Below are 19,604 nucleotides of genomic sequence, written 5' to 3' on the forward strand. Positions count from 1 at the left end.
CGGCACTTCGATAGTGACGCCGTCGGGTAGCTGGAGAGATGCTGTGAGCTGCACTACTGGTTTGGGTGGGAGGGGATCCGTGGGTTGCAAGATTGCTGGGGACTGCTTCACAGATGCGTCTGGCTGGGCCCCAGTGCCTCCGTCTCCAGCCAGACATTGTCGTTTCCCTGCTGTGGTTCTCCTTGCTGCGTTGCTGCAGTCACCATTGCTGAGGCTGCAGTGTGCTTGTGGAGCCTCCGGGGACACTCCTTCGCCAAATGGCCTGGATCCTCGCAGATGTAACACTTCCTGTTCCCTCTAGGAGGCTTCGCTTTCACTGCTGCCGGTGCTAGGGCTCTGGCTGCTGACTGAGCCCTTGCACCTCCAACCTCCATCGGTTCCCCTCCCCCTCCTGGCGGAGGTGTGGATTGCGCACGCGCTGCTTCCCTCGGAACGAAAGAGAAACTTCTCGCTGCTTCGCGCCCTCCACGTCCTTCATCTCTGCACCATGGACGTTCTTCCAGCCTCACCCCCACAGTTAGCGCCCTTTGGACCACCTCCTGCGTGCTTCGGGGCCTCTCCCCCCTTGCAATTTCATCCTTAACCGCTGAACTTAGACCCTCCCAGAAGAGGTCTCTGACAGGGGGCGAATCCCGATCCCATTCTAAAGCACTGACCAGCGCAAAAAATCGGGCGTGATACTGCCGGACGCTCGCCCTCCCTTGTTTTAGTCCATGAATCTCCCGTCTGGCAAGATCCACATCAATAGTAGACAAAAAACACGCATCCATCGCTTTGATAAAGGCATCTGTATTCTGAAGCGCCGGATCTTTATCCCTCCACAAATTGCGCAGCCAGGCTTTGGCATCCCCATGCAAATGGGACAATATGAACCCCACCTTCTCTTCCTCATCTCTAAAGTCTTTTGCCAGCAGTTGCAGTGCGCACATTACGTCTGCTCTAAAATTAGGGTACTGTTGCAAAGTCCCATCGAAGTGAGCCACAAGCCCTCCTGCTCTCCGTGCCAATCCCACGCCCTCCGGTCTGGGTCCCGGTTGCCCTTGCTTAACAAGCATTTCAAACCTGGCGTGTAGGTCTCTGTAGGCGGCTGTAGTCTCCTCCTCCCGTTTCCTGGAAGCCAATACCTCTGAGGACAACTGGGTCACTGCCTCTTGCAGCGCGGAGATCCTCTGTTCTTCCGTCATCTTGCTAACCTTTGTGAGCTCGCTTACAGACACCCCTCTTCCTCCCCTAGCGGCTTCTGCTCCCGCTGCGAGGTTTCAGGTTTCTGAAGCTTTGATGAGACGGGTCTTACTGTCAGAGCTGCTACCAGGTCCCAGCTCACATAGGACCACGCCACACAGCGTCCACTTTAAAAGAGTCTTTATTGAGTTACAGGTTTCATTTCCGAACTGCAGCGTGCAGCTCTACACCTTCTGCTCTAGGTCGGCGAAGACCCGTCTGAGTCCCCGCCTCTTGCACACCAGCTTAATACCCTAGCCTTGCTCCACCTCCTTCGCCTCTCCCTACGTCTCTGGGTCCTTCTGCCCCCCTGGGCCTCCTCCCTTCTACTCTCCTCTGACGCTGACCCCCCTGATCCTTCTGCCTCCTTGCGGCGGGCTTTAGGACCTGGCTCACTCTCCGGGCTGCTTACTGCTCCAGCTTCCGCTGCATTTGAACTTGGCGCGCGCGCCCAACTCTCTACTTTCCTCTTAACCGTTGCCTCGCTCTCTGAGGAGGGCGTGACCACCCCTGACTCGTGCCCTCCCTCCTGCTGACAGCCTCCGGAACCCGATGCCTGGCTACCTTCCTCCCTGCTGCTCTCAGTGTTGAGCGTGGGTCCCGACTTCCAGCTGCTGCCGCCCTCAGTTATTAGCGTGGGTCCCGACTTCCAGCTGCTGCTCTCTGAATCTCCTCTGTTCCCTTCCTCCTGGGGTGTCCCCCCGGATCCCCCCCTTGCTCTGCTCACTGGGGCTCCCTTTTGGGAGTCCTCTGACTCACTGCTTAGGCTTGGAGATCTCGGGTCGTCATCATCACTCATTCTCCCTTCGGCTTCCTCCCCCTCGCTCTCTGTTTCCACCCTTCTCTGCGTCTCTGCTTCTGAACCCCTGACAACTATGCCCAAATTAATGAGGTTTTTAAGCTAGATAAAAAAACAGGATTCCAGGTGGAAAAATCGAAACTTGAGACAGAGTTGTTAGAACCAAAGACCAAGGTATTATCGAGAATGTACAACTTGCTGCTTAAATGGAATACTCAGGATGAGACAGTTAAATCAGCCATGATAAAATGGGCTCAAGACATTGGCTACAATATTATGTCTGAGGACTGGGAAAGGTTATGGACCACCGGTATGAAGTTTACGGCATGTAATGCCTTGAAAGAAAACATTATGAAAATGGTATACAGGTGGTACATGACCCCAGTCAAGCTCGCTAAGATATACCATTTGTCTGATAATAAATGTTGGAAATGCAAGGAGGCTGAAGGGACATTCTTTCACCTCTGGTGGACTTGTCCAAGATTGAAGGCCTTTTGGGAAATGATCTATAACGAGTTAAAAAAGGTGTTCAAGTACACCTTCCCCAAGAAACCAGAGGCCTTCCTTCTGGGCATTGTCGGCCAGAAGGTGTTAAAAAAGGATAGAACTTTCTTTATGTATGCTACAACAGCAGCAAGAATTCTTATCGCTAAGCACTGGAAGACCCAAGATTTGCCCACACTGGAGGATTGGCAGACGCAACTGATGAACTACATGGAACTAGCCGAGATGACTGCAAGGATCCGAGACTTGGGAGAAGAGGCAACGGAGGAGGACTGGAAAAAATTTAAAGACTATTTGCAAAAGTATTATAAGTTGTATGAAACTTAAGACGCCGTATGATTTGGAACGCTAGCCCCAGCAACGAAATTTAATTATCTATGAAATTGATAACATTCATGAAAGAATCAAAGTTTAAATGGGTAAAAACGACACTATGTTATATTTTTAGAGTAAATGGAGAATAAGAGATTTAAACTTAAATTGCAACTGAAAATATAAAGAAACACACGAAATAAGGGTATAATTTGCTGATAACTTTATTATCAAGAATGCATTATGTGGGAGATGTGGGGAAGTCCAATGGAAATTTGAAATAAGTTCCTGAAATGGTCGTGATTTTCTGTTCTTTTTCTTTCCTTTCTTTTTTCTATTTTGTTCACTCTTTTGTTCTTTCTGTAATTTGGAAAAAATGCAATAAAAATTATTATAAAAAAAAAAATGAATAAGTCCTGCACAAAGCCCATTTTTAATCACGAGACTCCTGTATCAATCATGTGCAATTATGTGAAGAAGGTGGTGCTGGGCAAGCATGCTGCATCCATTTCCCAGCCTCCATTCCATAAAAAAGGTTTGTAAAATGCAGGCTGAATCCTGTCCTTAGACTGATTTTATGGTGCTCTGGGGGGGAGGGGGGCTGATTCAAGTTGTAGCCCAAAATATTTGAAGATGGCTATCATATCTCCTCTCGGTCTCCCCTCTTCCAGACTAAACATCCCCAGCTCCTTCAAGCGCTCCTCATAAGGCTTAGATTCCAGAACCTTGATCATCTTGGTCAGCCTCTTCTGCACACCTTCCAGCTTGTCAACATCCTCCTTAAATTGGACACAGTATTCCAGATGTGGTCTGACTAAGGCAGAATAGAGTGGTACTATTACTTCCCTTGGTCTGGACACTAGACTTCTGTTGATTCAACCTAGAATAGCATTAGCTTTTTCTTATTGCTGCTGCATCACACGGTTGACTCATGTTAAGCTTGTGGTCCACCAAGACCCCTAGATCCTTTTCACATGTACTGCTAGTAGATTGGCACGATGATGTTCAATTTCCAACCAGCTGGCATTTGAGCTGTATCATTTATGTAGGTGTAGAACTTAGCCAGAATGGGTTGCCACCAGTCCACATGTGTCTTAAATAGTTCTGGCAGCATCATATCCTCACCATGGTTTTATTGTATGTCTGAGCCCGCTGTTTTTTATGGTTATTGTTGTTGTTTTTCTTTTTTCTTTTTGTTCTCCTTCTGAATGATGCCATGGCCTATGGCAGGGGTCTGCAACCCGCGGCTCCGGAGCCGCATGTGGCTCTTTTACACCTTTGCCGCGGCTCCAGGGCGGATACTAGTGAGGGGAGGAGGCGCATTGTGCTGTGGTGGGCACTGTACTGGCTGTGACGTCGCATGGGGGCGGTGCGTGCGTTAGTCACGCACCGTCCCAACGTCACCTTCCTGCCCGCTGTCAGATCGCGGCTCCGGAGATATATTTGTTTTAAATGTTGCAATGGTTTTGCGGCTCCCAGTTTTCCCCCCTCAGAAACGGGTCCAAGTGGCTCTTTTTGTCTTAAAGGTTGCAGACCCCTGGCCTATGGCTAGTGCAATAAAAAGTTTAATTGGAATTGGAGTTAGCCAAGGTGGCAATCTGAGACCCTTTGCTACAGTCAATGTACTGCTAGTAAGCCGGGTATCCCCCATCTTATATTTGTGCATCTGGCATTTCCTGCCTAAGTGCAGAACTTGACATTTGTCCCTATTGAAATTCATTTTGTTGGCTTGCGCCCAGTTCTCCAATCTGTTAAGGTCATTTTGAATCCTTATTCAGTCTTCTGTAGCATTAGCTACCCTTTCCAGTTTGGTGTCATCTGCAAATTTGATGAGCATCCCCTCAATTCCTTCATCCAAGTCATTTATAAAGACGTTGAACAACAACAAGCCCAGGACAGAGAACCCTGCAACACCCCACTTGCCACTTTCCCCCAGGATGACGAGGAACCATTAATGAGTCCTCTTTGGGTTTGGTCAGTCAACCAGCTACAAATCCACCTAACAGTTACCTCCTCCAACCCACATTTTACCAGCTTCCTCATGAGAATATCATGGGGGACTTTGTCAAAAGCCTTACTGAAATCAAGATACACTGTGTGTACAGCATTTCCCTGATTCAACAAATTTGTAATTCCATTTAAAAAAAGAAATAAATCAATTGGTCTGGCATGATTTATTTTTGAGAAACCCATGCTGGGTCTTAGTAATCACAGCTTCCTTTTCTAAATGCCCACAGACCAACCATTGAATTCTAGAACCTTCCCTGGTGTCAGTGTCAAGCTCACCGGTCGGTAGTTACCTGGGTCTTCCTTCCCCCCCCCCTTTTGAAGATGGGGACAGCATGTGCCCATCTCCAGTCTGTAGGGACCTCACCTGTTCTCCAAGAATTCTCAAAGATCATAGACAGAGGCTCTGAGATTACATCCACAAGCTCCTTTGGTACCCTTGGACGCAGCTCATCAGGCCCTGGAGATTTGAATTCATTTAAAGTGGCTAGGTGTTCGCTTACTACCTCTCTTCCTATCTTGGGCTGCAGCTCCCTCCTTACATCATTTATTCTTTCTGTAAAAATAATGAGGAGATTGCCAAAGATAGCGGAGTGAAGATGGCCACTGTGTTGTTTCTAAGTAGGTTATGTTTGTTGAACTCATTAGTTCCAGTCTGAAGCTCCAGGTGACTGGCTCCTGCTGTTTGTTTTAATAATCTGTTTTAGCTTGTTTTGTGAAAGATAACTTGAGCAGACAGTGTTACACGCAGGGTGAATTCTGGCCATATCAATATATTTTACGTAAAACCAGGTCAAGAGATTGAACACAAGAAAATTAAAAGGGTCACCTCAGCATAACACCTTAGAATCAGAGTTTCTTCCTAAGCCATCACATTGTGATTGCATCAATAACCTTATTTAACTGGAATAATAATTGCCTCCCAAAGAAAATGTCTTACAGTCTTACGTTTCATCTAATGTATGCCATTTATGTAAGCTTTTTACATAAATACGCAGCAATATATTTCTGAGGAATGAATAAAGTTTTATTTAAATGGGGCAGAAATAGGGTGGCTTTCCTCTTCTGTATGGGTCCCAGTGTGGCTGTGAATGTGACATGCATCCGATTTCCTTTGTGTCCTTTGTTTTACTTTTAGGTCCTGGAAACATTTGCCGGCCGACTGATTAGGCTCCAGGTTTTGTCTAAACGTGAAATTCCTGCACTTACTAAGTATCAGATCATTCTAGCACGGGATCAGTTTAGGAAAAACCCTTCACGCACTGTGGTAAATATTACTCTGCAGTATGATATTATTATCAGAGAATGTTTGGTTCAAGGTAAAAGCAGTGAAGCAGCATCTATCTGAGCACATGGGTCTCTCTTTCCGTTTAATGCACATCTTGAGTGTTTGAAGGGCTTCCTGTGCATTTTCTCAAAAATTAGGCAACCACCTTTCCCAAACACGCCAGCAGCATCCCCACATTATTGGACTGAAAGAAAGTGGCTGACCTAAAATAACCTCCCAGTGGGTTGACTAGACAGACAAGGTTTAAGCCTGGCTATGGTTTTTATGTTCTGAACCGCCCTGTGACCTTTGGATGAAGGGTGATATACAAATTTAATAAATAAAAAAATAAAAAGATATGATTAATCTGAATGCACAGCTCAGTTGCTTAGCCACTACCCTGTGCCAGCTTGTTTGTACTTCTTACCAATGAATATCCACATTAATTTCCATGCATCCCTGTAAAATAAGGCACTGCCGTGATATACTGCACCATTCTCAGAATTATTCTTAGGGGTCTGTCTAGGAAAGAGGGAGGAAAACGGTGAGGTCTAGAACTCCCTGCTCTCGCTTTTAGAATATGTTTCCAGGGTGCAATAATTAATTCTGAAAACTGGCTTGAGGATCCAAATGATCCACATATTACGTGGATTAAGAGTTTTCTGGGCCATGGATTTTCTCAGAAGTGATTCAGATGCGGGACATTCAGCCGGGCCACTGGTGCAGGGAGGCAGTTTGAAAAGAGTGACACATGTGTCTTTGGGGGACTTGGCTCCATGGAAGGGCAAAGGGCAGCTGCTCAGTGGCAGTACACACTGTGTTCAACCCCTGGCACCTACAGTTAAAGGTTGTTATTCCTATATCCCACCTTTGGAGAAGGAACACTCTGGTCCTAAATCTCTGCTGCCTTGTGGGAGAAGAAACGGCTCAGGAGTAAACCTTACACAAATCCAGGGTGGAGTCCCTAAGCCGGTTGGGTGGCGCCTTGTACGCCTCCTTATGACAAGTCCTGCAGCCAAGCTGGTGCCAAAGGCATTGCTCTGCTTTCCTTTGGAGCCAAGAAGGGGTCTTGTTGTCTGAGCAGCCCAGGACTTCCAGACACAGTGCCTGGTCGAGTGCCCCAGAGAGGCCACTTTGATGCTACTTATGCTGAAGTTTTTCATCACCCCCAGAGGTCTCTTGAGACAGAAGGATGCCAACATACAGATCCCACCTTTCCTCCAAGAAGTTAAAGGTGGTGTACGCAGTTCTCCCTTCTCTCCGTTTAATCCCCACAACAGCCCTGTGAGGAAGGTTATGCTGAGAGCTGGTGATTGCCCAAGGTCACCCAGTGAGCTTCGTGGCTGAGTGGGGTTTTGAACCCTGGTCTCCCAGGTCCTAGCCCATCACCCTTAACAACACAGTGTAACAACACTGTAATCCCCACAACAGCCCTGTGAGGGAGGTTATGCTGAGAGCTGGTGATTGCCCAAGGTCACCCAGTGAGCTTCGTGGCTGAGTGGGGTTTTGAACCCTGGTCTCCCAGGTCCTAGCCCATCACCCTTAACAACACAGTGTAACAACACTGTAATCCCCACAACAGCCCTGTGAGGGAGGTTATGCTGAGAGCTGGTGATTGCCCAAGGTCACCCAGTGAGCTTCGTGGCTGAGTGGGGTTTTGAACCCTGGTCTCCCAGGTCCTAGCCCAACACCCTTAACAACACAGTGTAAAGGTCAGAGGGGGCAGGGTTTCTGTTGAGGCAGGGGATTAGCTGTGGGAGGAGCTTATCAGAGTTTGCAGGGCATCAGTTGAAGAAGGAGCAAAAAGGGTTTTCTTGTGTGTGTGTGTTTCTTTGTGGCTCATTAGCTGTTTTCCCTGTGTAAAGGTCAGAGGGGGCAGGGTTTCTGTTGAGGCAGGGGATTAGCTGTGGGAGGAGCTTATCAGAGTTTGCAGGGCAGCGGCGCGCGCCGCTAGGCGCGCGCAGTTAGATCCATCTTTTAGATTTAGGGGAGCTAGTCTCAAACGTTTGTGGGGGGAGATCTAGGTGTTTTTTTGTGTGGGGGAAGTTATTTGTCCTGTCTTCAAGCTTTTTATGATGGAGGACCTCTGTAGCCAACCCCAACGACACGATCTCAAGATGGAAGGGGAGGGAACAGCTGCAGTCGCCTGCGATTCCTGCGCAATGTTTGCCATCTTGCCAAAGGTTGCAGGCAGCTTTACCTGCAGCAATTGCATGTTGATTGCTCTCTTAAAAGACAAAGTCCAGCAACTGGAGGAACGTGTAGCTACGCTCCAAAGAATTAGAGAGCTGGAGCTCTTCTTGGAAGCAACAGAGCACACCGTCCCCACCAAGGAGGAGACAGGGGACTCCCCTGAGAAGGAGTCTAGTTCACCAACACAGGAGCCAGATATATGGAGAAACGTGACTCAAAGAAGTAGGAGGCCCAGGGTTCACTCTGATTGCTTAGAAATACACAATCGCTTTGAGGTCCTCTCCCCTAGCATGGAAGACGAAGAGCAGACTCCATTTGAGGATCTCTCCCTCATTACAGTCGATCAGGTATATGAAGACGAGCAGCAAAGTCAGTCCTCAGGGAATGTGCAGGCGACCTTGGAACGGACAGCTCACGGAAGAACCCCGACCAAACCCAAGAGGAGGCGTGTAGTGGTGATAGGGGATTCCCTACTGAGGGGAACAGAAGCAGTGATCTGTGGGCCTGACAAGATGTCTGGGGAAGTGTGCTGTCTCCCCGGGGCTAAGATCCAAGATGTAACTGAACGACTGCAAGGAATCATAAAACCCACTGACAAATACCCCTTCCTCTTGGTTCATGTGGGAACCAATGACACTGCAAGCAATAGCCTCCAGAAGATCAAAAGAGACTACGAGGCTCTCGGCAGGAAATTGAAGCAACTAAATGCACAAATTGTCATCTCATCTGTCCTCCCAGTTGAACGACGTGGCCCAGGGAGAGAGGGGAAAATAGTGGAAGTGAACAGCTGGCTTCGCAAATGGTGTAAACAGGAACGGTTTGGATTCTTAGATCACGGACTGCAGTTTCTTGAAGATGGACTTCTGGCAAGTGATGGGCTGCACCTCACAACGGTTGGGAGAAATGTTTTTGCCAAAAATCTCAGAAACCTCATCAGGAGGGCTTTAAACTGACTAATGTGGGGGAGGGAGACAGTGCTCCTGAAGGTAGGAGCCTATCAATTAATGAAGATGATCATCCAAATGTCATAGACCAAATGGAGAAAACAGCACACGGACCTAGTGGTGGGAGGAAAAAATCCTTAAATAAGAGACACGGGGGAATGAGTAATGGACTTCAATGTCTGTACACTAATGCGCAAAGCATGGGAAATAAACAAGATGAGCTTGAGCTCTTGGTACAGCAAACTAAATATGACATAATAGGCATCACTGAAACCTGGTGGGATAAGTCCCACGATTGGAATGTAATAATGGGGGGATACAATCTATTTCAGAGAAACAGACCAGACAAGAAAGGAGGAGGAGTGGCGTTATATGTCAGGGATGTGTATACCTGTGAAGAGATCCAAGATTTAGATCCTCAAAGCCAAAGTGAGAGCATTTGGGTCAAAATTAAGGGAGAGAAGAATAACAGAGACCTCATTGTGGGAGTTTACTATAGATCCCCAAGCCAAACGGAGGACATAGATGATGCCTTCCTGGAACAGATGGCCAAGCATGCAAAAGGAAGGGAGATAGTAGTAATGGGGGACTTCAATTACCCGGATATTTGTTGGACGTCAAACTCAGCCAAGAGCATAAGGTCAAACAGATTCCTCATTGGCCTTGCAGACAACTTCATTGTCCAGAAAGTGGGAGAAGCAACAAGAGGAACAGCCATTTTAGATCTGGTCCTAACCAATGTTGATGACCTGGTTAGTGGGGTAGAAGTGGAAGGATCATTAGGCGTGAGTGATCATGCTCTTCTGAAGTTTACTATACAGCGGAAAGGAGCAGCCAAGCATACTAGGACTCAATTTCTTGACTTTAAGAAAGCCGACTTCATAAAACTTAGGGAAGTGCTGGGTGAGATCCCATGGACAACAATACTAAAAGGAAAGGGAGTTCATGATGGCTGGGAGTTTGTTAAGAGGGAGATACTAAAAGCACAACGTCAGGCAATACCAATGAGACGGAAACATGGAAGGTGCCTAAAGAAGCCAGGGTGGCTATCTAAAGAACTTTTAACTGAATTAAGATTAAAAAAGGATGTGTACAAAAAATGGAAAAGGGGGGAAACCACCAAAGAGGAATTCAAACAAATAGCCAGCACATGTAGACACAAAGTCAGAAAAGCTAAAGCACAGAATGAACTCAGGCTTGCTAGAGAGGTTAAAAGCAACAAAAAAGGCTTTTATGGGTATGTTCGTAGCAAAAGGAAGAACAAAGAAACTGTGGGGTCACTCAGAGGAGAAGATGGTGAAATGCAAACAGGGGACACAGAAAGGGCTGAACTCCTCAATGCCTTCTTTGCCTCAGTCTTCTCCGATAAAGAAAACAATGCCCGACCTGAAGAATTTGGAGCAAATGATTCAGCAAAGGAAACACAGCCCAGAATAACTAAGGAGATAGTACAAGAATATTTGGCTAGTTTAGATGTATTCAAGTCTCCAGGGCCAGATGAACTGCATCCAAGAGTATTAAAAGAACTGGCAGATGTGATCTCAGAACCACTGGCAGTCATCTTTGAGAATTCCTGGAGAGCAGGCGAAGTCCCGGCAGACTGGAGGAGGGCAAATGTTGTCCCTATTTTCAAAAAGGGGAAAAGAGAGGACCCAAATAATTACCGCCCAGTCAGTCTGACATCAATAGCAGGGAAGATTCTGGAGCAGATCATTAAACAAACAGTCTGTGAGCACCTAGAAAGGAATGCTGTGATCACCAATAGTCAGCATGGATTTCTGAAAAATAAGTCATGTCAGACTAACCTGATCTCGTTTTTTGACAGAATTACAAGCCTGGTAGATGAAGGGAACGCAGTGGATGTAGCCTACCTTGATTTCAGCAAGGCATTTGACAAGGTGCCCCATGATATTCTTGTAAAGAAGCTGGTAAAATGCGGTCTTGACTATGCTACCACTCAGTGGATTTGTAACTGGCTGACTGACCAAACCCAAAGGGTGCTCATCAATGGTTCCTCTTCATCCTGGAGAAGAGTGACTAGTGGGGTGCCACAGGGTTCTGTCTTGGGCCCGGTCTTATTCAACATCTTTATCAACGACTTGGATGATGGACTCAAGGGCATCCTGATCAAATTTGCAGATGACACCAAACTGGGAGGGGTGGCTAACACCCCAGAGGACAGGATCACACTTCAAAACGACCTTGACAGATTAGAGAACTGGGCAAAAATAAACAAGATGAATTTTAACAGGGAGAAATGTAAAGTATTGCACTTGGGCAAAAAAAATGAGAGGCACAAATACAAGATGGGTGACACCTGGCTTGAGAGCAGTACATGTGAAAAGGATCTAGGAGTCTTGGTTGACCACAAACTTGACATGAGCCAACAGTGTGACGCAGCAGCTAAAAAAGCCAATGCAATTCTGGGCTGCATCAATAGGAGTATAGCATCTAGATCAAGGGAAGTAATAGTGCCACTGTATTCTGCTCTGGTCAGACCACACCTGGAGTACTGTGTCCAGTTCTGGGCACCACAGTTCAAGAAGGACACTGACAAACTGGAACGTGTCCAGAGGAGGGCAACCAAAATGGTCAAAGGCCTGGAAACGATGCCTTATGAGGAACGGCTAAGGGAGCTGGGCATGTTTAGCCTGGAGAAGAGGAGGTTAAGGGGTGATATGATAGCCATGTTCAAATATATAAAAGGATGTCACATAGAGGAGGGAGAAAGGTTGTTTTCTGCTGCTCCGGAGAAGCGGACACGGAGCAATGGAGCCAAACTACAAGAAAGAAGATTCCACCTAAACATTAGGAAGAACTTCCTGACAGTAAGAGCTGTTTGACAGTGGAATTTGCTGCCAAGGAGTGTGGTGGAGTCTCCTACTTTGGAGGTCTTTAAGCAGAGGCTTGACAACCATATGTCAGGAGTGCTCTGATGGTGTTTCCTGCTTGGCAGGGGGTTGGACTCGATGGCCCTTGTGGTCTCTTCCAACTCTATGATTCTATGATTCTATGATTCTATACAGCACACTAGCATGGCTAGGAAGAGACTCTTGTTCCTCTGCCACATCGTTTGCCTACATTTGGTAGGAAAGGGGATGGTACAAGTCCTTTTGGGTGCAAATCTTTCTGACTGGAACTGATGTCTCCACAGGGAATGCAACAAGGCGCAGTGGAAGGAGATTTTGCTCTTTGTATTAGTTTGTATCATGGTTATGAGCTACTGCTGCAAATGGGAATGCGATCCTTATATATCTTCTTATGCGGAATTATGGATGGATCAAAAGGTAAGGGATTCCTTTGCATGTGGAACACCTTCTTCCCAGATCAGCTGAGGGCATTTAGAGAGATGCTCAGACTCGTCCCCCCCCCCCAAGAAAACTGGAAATTATGTATTTAACATAACCTCTAGAAAATCTTAAAAGGCATGGGAAACAGAGCTTAGTTCAGGGGTCTGCAACCTTTAAGACAAAAAGAGCCACTTGGACCCGTTTCCGAAGAAAAAACAACAACTGGGAGCCGCAAAACCATTGCGACATTTAAAACAAATATATCTCCGGAGCCGCGATCTGACAGCGGGCGGGAAGGTGACGTCGGGACGGTGTGTGACTAACACACACACCGCCCCCATGCGACGTCACAGCCAGTACAGCGCCCGCCACAGTGAGGAGTGTCGGGGCGCATAATGCGCCTCCTCCCCTCGCTAGTATCTGTCCCGGAGCCGCAGCAAAGATGTAAAAGAGCCGCATGCGGCTCCGGAGCCGCGGGTTGCAGACCCCTGGCTTAGTTGCTTTCAGACTCTTAAATCTTCAGTCATTGCGGCTCTATATATGCCATAATAATAAATGTGCATATATACACACACCTACTGGGATAGCTCAGTTGGCGGAGCATGAGACTCTTAACCTTGGGGTCATGGGATTGAGCCCCAGATTGGACAAAAGATTCCTGCATTGCAGGGGGTTGGACCTGATGACCCCTGGCGTCCCTTCCAACTCTGCAATTCTGTGATTCTATCTTAATGACAAAAGCATTCCTTTGGGGTCCTCTAAAATGATTTACTGTTGAAGTTTTATTTATTCAGTGTGAGAGAATTTCCATTTAGACAAATAATACTTTCTTAGATATCAAGGCTGTAATATCTGCTATGTGGAATAAGCATCTCAGAATCAAAATGGCTTTAAAAATAAATTGGTTTGACAGTAGCATGGAAGATCCTAGATTTTAAAATGCACATTCATAATGATTTCAGCTGAGCATAACAGTTCTTATTGTCGGAAGGGGTTTAGCACTTCCACCCTGACGGGCAAATTTCCAGCTGGCTTTGGGTACAGATGGGGCAGACAAGAGAGGAAGTTCCCCCATTTAGCTGCAGAGGAGTGTGGATGCTAATAATTGGTCGAGGTTTAGCTGACTCATCACAAGCATGCAACAATTAATGAAAGTTTCCAATTTTTGTGGAAAATATTTATTCATTAGATTTATACCCTGTGCCATCACCCAAAGGAGCCCAGGGCAGCAAAGGATAATACAATTTAACTTATAGGTAAAGGATCCCTGGACGGTTAAGTCCAGTCAAATTTGACTATGGGGTGCAACGCTCATCTCCTCTTTCAGGCCGAGGGAGCTGGCCTTTGTCCACAGACAGGGTTGGGGTCATTTTGTCATCAGTAGAGGTAAGAGAGCTATAAAGTATGGCCAGAACGTGGAAGGAAGGAACACATGATGTGTCAGGGCTGGGCAGGTTGGAGAGGAGCCAAGAAAGTCCTTCGGCAAAGTCAAACCAGGTTGCATCTAATTTCTCATAATTGCCGGCTTGTCTGAGGCAGGGGAGTTCCTGTGTTAACTTTTGCCCAGTTCCAATGACCCAGGTTCTTCTGCAGGTTCTTTTGCAACTTGCATGAAATGTAATAGACACTTTGAAGTAGTGTAAAGCCCATGGCAGTTACAATGCATTATTGCTTATTGACTCGCTTGTTGCAGATTATGAAAGCAATTCTGAAAGGGTAGTTCCTGTGTCCAACTTATATAAGTCATGTGTCATTTCCCCCCCAAGATCTTTAAATTGGTTTACCTCTCTCGAAAGGTATGACTCGTGCCAAAAATGAACTTGGGCGTAATGAAGACTTCATGATGTTGTATAGCCAGCTTGAAAACATGTTTGCAGACACAAATGTGACTTCAGCAAATGGTAAGAAAGCAAAGCTAGACTGGCATTTTTCTTCTTAGTAATAAAACACCACACTGGGCCTTGCTCATTTTTGCCAACGGACACTTTGTTGCTGGCGTCCTTATGTCCCGGGAGAGTGGAGTGTACCTTCTGGGGTGAGGTCAAACCTCTACACCAAAGTGACCTCTCCGGGGTGCAAGCCCTGGGCAGTGGGTCTGGAGGTCCTGGGCTGCCCAGGCAACAAGACCCCCCCCCCTCTTGGCTTTGCTGACGTAGTCTAAAGGAAAACAGAGCCAGATGTTTGGCACCAGCTGGGATCCAGGAGTTATTGGAAGGAGGCGTGGAGGTGCCATCCAGCCGGCTTAGGGTCTCCACTCTGGATTTGTGTAGGATTCACTCCTTAGCCTTTTCTTCTCTCAAATATGTGCCACAAAGCAGCAGAGGTTTGGGATCAGAGTTTTCATTCTTGTAGACAGGCTCCGTTCCCAGGTGGATGAGCCCCATCTGCCCCTCACTTCCCTGTACAGCATGTGCAGAATCTTCCTTCTTGACTACTGGACCCCTCTTGGTCTTGTCCGCTCAGTCCCCCAGAGCCTGTCTTCACAGGCAAGGGAAGTTCCTAACTCACCGAGGGCTGAGTGCAGGGTGGGCAACCAAAGGTAGACAAACTACCCCAGAAGGAGCATGATTTGTCTGCCACCAGAGTTACTGCCCCTCCTCTAAGACCTTGTACACCCCGACTGACACTACCGAGGTATAAAGACTATTAAATTCAGAAGGAAGCTGTCTTGCTTGTGCAAGCAGTAACATTGAGTTGGCAGGAGAATGGTTAATTACCTTCAGGTTTTAAAAGGTGCTTTGCTTCTGCTAGAATTTGAAATTTTGGAAATATATTGGAATGGATATATAGGAGGAACTGGCGGTATTAGAAAAACTTTATCAGCTAATAATTATAAACTTTAATAAACTAATTACGCAATCCAGGATTTATTTGATACTTACCAAAAGGGTGAAGGGAAGTCAAAGGCTAAGTAGAGCCTAATGTTTATATTATCTTTTTGTATGATTGTACGCTTACTTTTTGTATAGCATGAAAATAGGATGAATAATTTATGTTAAAATGTTTATTTTTGTATCTGTTTGCCCTTTTTTCTTTTCTTTCTTTTTCTTTTACAAATTCTGAATAAAAATTTACTTGCAAAAAAAAGAAAAAAAAAAGAATTTGAAGCCTCTGTGATGATTTAGTTTTAGACAAATTCATTTTATCTATTATAAATGTTCTTTGCTTTTGACCTTTTTGAAGTTGAATAAAAATGAATCCCTAAATATATGGTTTAATTTGAACAATTTCATTGTTTGTTAACAGTGTGTTATTTTTTTTTATAATATTTTTTATTAGTTTTACAAAAATTTTTATAACAAACAAACACAAAAAAAAAACAAACAAACAAACAAAGAAGTGTGGTTTCATAATGTCATTTCGTAGACTTCTTTCCTCGGACTTCCCCATACCTCCCCTTTCTGCATCCTCATGTCCAAATTTTACAGCAACTTATACATATTTTTCCAACTCTAATTTATTATAGTCCTTTCTTATTCTAATCTTATATTACTGCAACCCTTTATCTCTGTCGAATCTCGACATTCTAAACTTCCTCAAGTTTATAATGGTCCTTAAGATAAATCTTGAATTTCTTCCAATCTTCTTCCGCAGTCTCCTTCCCCTGGTCTCGAATTCTGCTCGTCATTTCCGCCAAAGTCATGTAGTCAATCACTTTCATCTGCCATTCTTCCACGGTGGGTAGATCTTGTGTCTTCCAATACTTTGCTATCAATATTCTTGCTGCTGTTGTTGCATACATAAAGAAAGTTCTATCTTTTTTTTGCACCAATTGGCCGACAATGCCCAAGAGAAAGGCCTCTGGTTTCTTAAGAAAGGTATATTTAAATACCTTTTTCATTTCATTGTATATCATCTCCCAAAAGACCTTAATCTTCGGGCACGTCCACCAAAGATGATAAAAAGTACCTTCAGTTTCTTTACATTTCCAACATTTATTGTCGGGCAAATGATAAATTTTTGCCAGCTTGACTGGGGTCATGTACCACCTGTAAACCATTTTCATTACATTTTCCTTTAAGGCACTACATGCCGTAAATTTAATTCCGGTGTTCCACAACCTTTCCCAGTCAGCTGACATTATATTATGACCGATGTCCTGTGCCCATTTAATCATGGCTGATTTAACTACTTCATCTTGTGTATTCCATTTTAACAGCAAGTTATACATTCTTGACAGATTCTTAGTATTGGGTTCTAACAATTCTGTCTCAAGTTTTGATTTTTCCACCTGGAAGCCAATTTTCCTGTCTTGTTTAAAAACCTCCGTTATTTGGTAATAGTGGAGCCAATCTTGTACTTTGGGTTTTAGGTTTTCATGGCTCTTTAGTTTCAGTCTCTCTCCATCTTGTTCTAGAATCTCACAATACTTTGGCCATCCGACCTCCATATTGAGTTTCTTGTGGGCCTTCGCCTCTAAAGGTGACAACCATCTAGGGGTTTTATTTTCCAGCAAGTCTTTATATCTCATCCAAACATTGAACAGCGCTTTCCTTACAATGTGATTTTTAAAGGCACTATGCACTTTAATTTTATCATACCATAAATATGCATGCCAACCAAATGCATTATTAAAACCTTCTAAGTCCAAGATATCTGTATTCTCGAGGAGCATCCACTCTTTCAGCCAGCAGAATGCTGCTGCTTCATAATACAATTTTAAGTCCGGCAGGGCAAATCCCCCTCTTTCTTTTGCATCTGTTAATATTTTATATTTTATCCTGGGCTTTTTGCCCTGCCAGACAAATTTCGCGATATCTTTCTGCCACCTCTTGAAACAGTCCATCTTGTCAAGTATTTGCAAAGTTTGAAACAAAAATAACATTCTAGGCAATACATTCATCTTAATTACTGCAATTCGGCCTAACATTGATAATCTCAAGTTTGACCATATTTCTAGATCTTTTTTGATTTCTGTCCAACATTTTTCATAGTTGTCCTTATACAAATTCAAATTTTTAGATGTTAGGTTAACCCCTAGGTATTTCACCTTCTTAGTCACCGTCAAACCCGTCTCTTCTTGAAACTTGTTCTTTTCTATATCTGTCAAATTTTTCCCTAGGACTTTAGTTTTTTGTTTATTCAACTTAAATCCGGCTACCTGGCCAAATTGTTGGATTATCTCCAACACCTTTTTCGTACTAGTGTATGGCTCTTGTAAAGTCAGGACTAAATCATCTGCGAAAGCCCTTAACTTGTAATGTTTTGCTCCGACCTGTACCCCTTTAACCTGCTGGTCATTTCTAATCATATTCAGCAAAACCTCCAGGACAGAAATAAAAAGCAATGGGGAAATTGGGCATCCCTGTCGTGTTCCTTTTTCTATCTTAAGTTCCTCCGTTATCACATTATTTACAATCAACTTAGCTTTTTGTTCAGAGTATATTGCACCCACACCATTCTCAAAACCTTGTCCTACCCCCATCCCATGAAGATTCTTTTTCATAAAACTCCAAGAAATGTTGTCAAAGGCTTTCTCCGCGTCCACAAATATCAAAACTGCTTTGGTGTTTATATTCACCTCTAACTTTTCCAAAATGTCTATTATAATCCTAACATTGTCTGAGAGGTGTCTCTTTGGGAGAAAGCCTGCTTGGTCTCTGTGGATCTTTTCCATCAATACTCTTTTAAATCTTTTTGCTAAAATGTCTGCAAAAATTTTGTAATCCACATTGAGTAACGAGATTGGGCGGTAGTTCTTCAATTGAGTCTTTTCAGTCTCTGTCTTTGGTATGAGTGAAATATATGCTTCCTTCCACGATTCGGGTGCCTTTTTTCCCTCTAAGATCTCATTACAGACATCCTTTAACGGTTGAATCAGCCATTCCTTTAGCGATTTGTAATATCTGGAAGTCAAGCCATCTGGTCCTGGAGATTTGCCCAATTGCATGTCCTGAATGGCACCCTCTATCTCTTGTTCTGATATTCTCTGGTTTAAGTCCACCTTACTTTGAGGGGAGATTTTTTGTAATCCATATTTGTTAAGGAATTTATCTATATCTTCTTCATTTTGTGCTCCTTGAGAATAGAGTTTTTTAAAATAACTCACGAAACAGTTTCTTATTTCATTTGGTTTAGATATAGTCCTTCCATCCACTTCTAAACTTGTAACTGTATTTAATTTCTGTCTTTTCTTAAGTTGCCATGCCAAAAGCTTGCCACATTTGTCTGCCGACTCAAATGACTTTTGTCTCATTTGCTTTATTTTCCACTCTATCTCTTGGTTCATCAATTCCATATATTGTGTTTGATATAATTTAATCTCCCTCAAAATCTCCTGGGACTTTGGTTTTGACCTTAATTTTCTCTCTCCTTCTTTTATCTTTTCCAAAATTTTTTCTCTTTTCTCATTCTGCCTTCTCCTCTTTATTGAGTTTTGTTGAATCAAAAACCCTCGCATCACAGCTTTGCTTGCGTCCCAGACCACTCTTTTTTCCACATTGCCCCTTAGATTGATTTCGAAATAGTCCTTTAAAGTTTTTTGGGCCTTCAAGTGGAATTCTCTATCTCGAAACAGGGTGTCATTCATTCTCCACCTAAACTGACCAGTTGTTGTAAGTTTCATTTCCATCTTCACGGCGTTATGGTCGGAGCAGGTTTTTGGGCAGATCTCTACCGTCTTAATCCTCGGAGCCATTCCACTAGTGATCCAAATTTGATCAATTCTGGTCCAGGTCATCTGTGCTTGGGAGAAAAAGGTTCCCTCTCTTTCAAGAGGGTTCCTTGTTCTCCAAATGTCTATTAGGTCCATGTTCTCGGTCATTTCAAAAAAAGTCTTAGGGAGTCTCCCATCTTTAGTGAGTGTCAGTCTTTGTGTCTTGTCCATATTTGTAGAAACTACACCATTCATATCTCCCATAATTATCATATTGTAATCCAAATAGTCCATCAGAGTTTCATGAAGTTTTTTAAAGAATTCCGCTTTACCTTCATTTGGTGCGTAAATCCCAATTATCAAAAATTTTTCTCCTTGTACTTGTATCTCCACCGCTAAATATCTTCCTTCTTCATCTTTAAAGATCATTTTTGGAGCCCATTTCTCTTTTACATAGATCACAACTCCTCTT

General features: G+C 44.5%; 1 protein-coding gene across 1 annotated transcript in view; it reads left to right on the forward strand.

Moving 5' to 3' along the window:
* Positions 1–19,604, forward strand: part of FANCM (FA complementation group M) — a 76,832-nt gene that overhangs the window by 27,742 nt on the left and 29,486 nt on the right. The window contains exons 5-7 of the mRNA XM_082229624.1: positions 5,982–6,110; positions 12,402–12,534; positions 14,334–14,438. Of these exons, the coding sequence (XP_082085750.1) occupies positions 5,982–6,110; positions 12,402–12,534; positions 14,334–14,438 (367 nt within the window). The remainder of the gene's footprint in view (positions 1–5,981; positions 6,111–12,401; positions 12,535–14,333; positions 14,439–19,604) is intronic.

This window comes from Podarcis vaucheri (genome assembly GCF_965113315.1).
Source record: "Podarcis vaucheri genome assembly, chromosome: 1".
NCBI lineage: Eukaryota > Metazoa > Chordata > Lepidosauria > Squamata > Lacertidae > Podarcis > Podarcis vaucheri.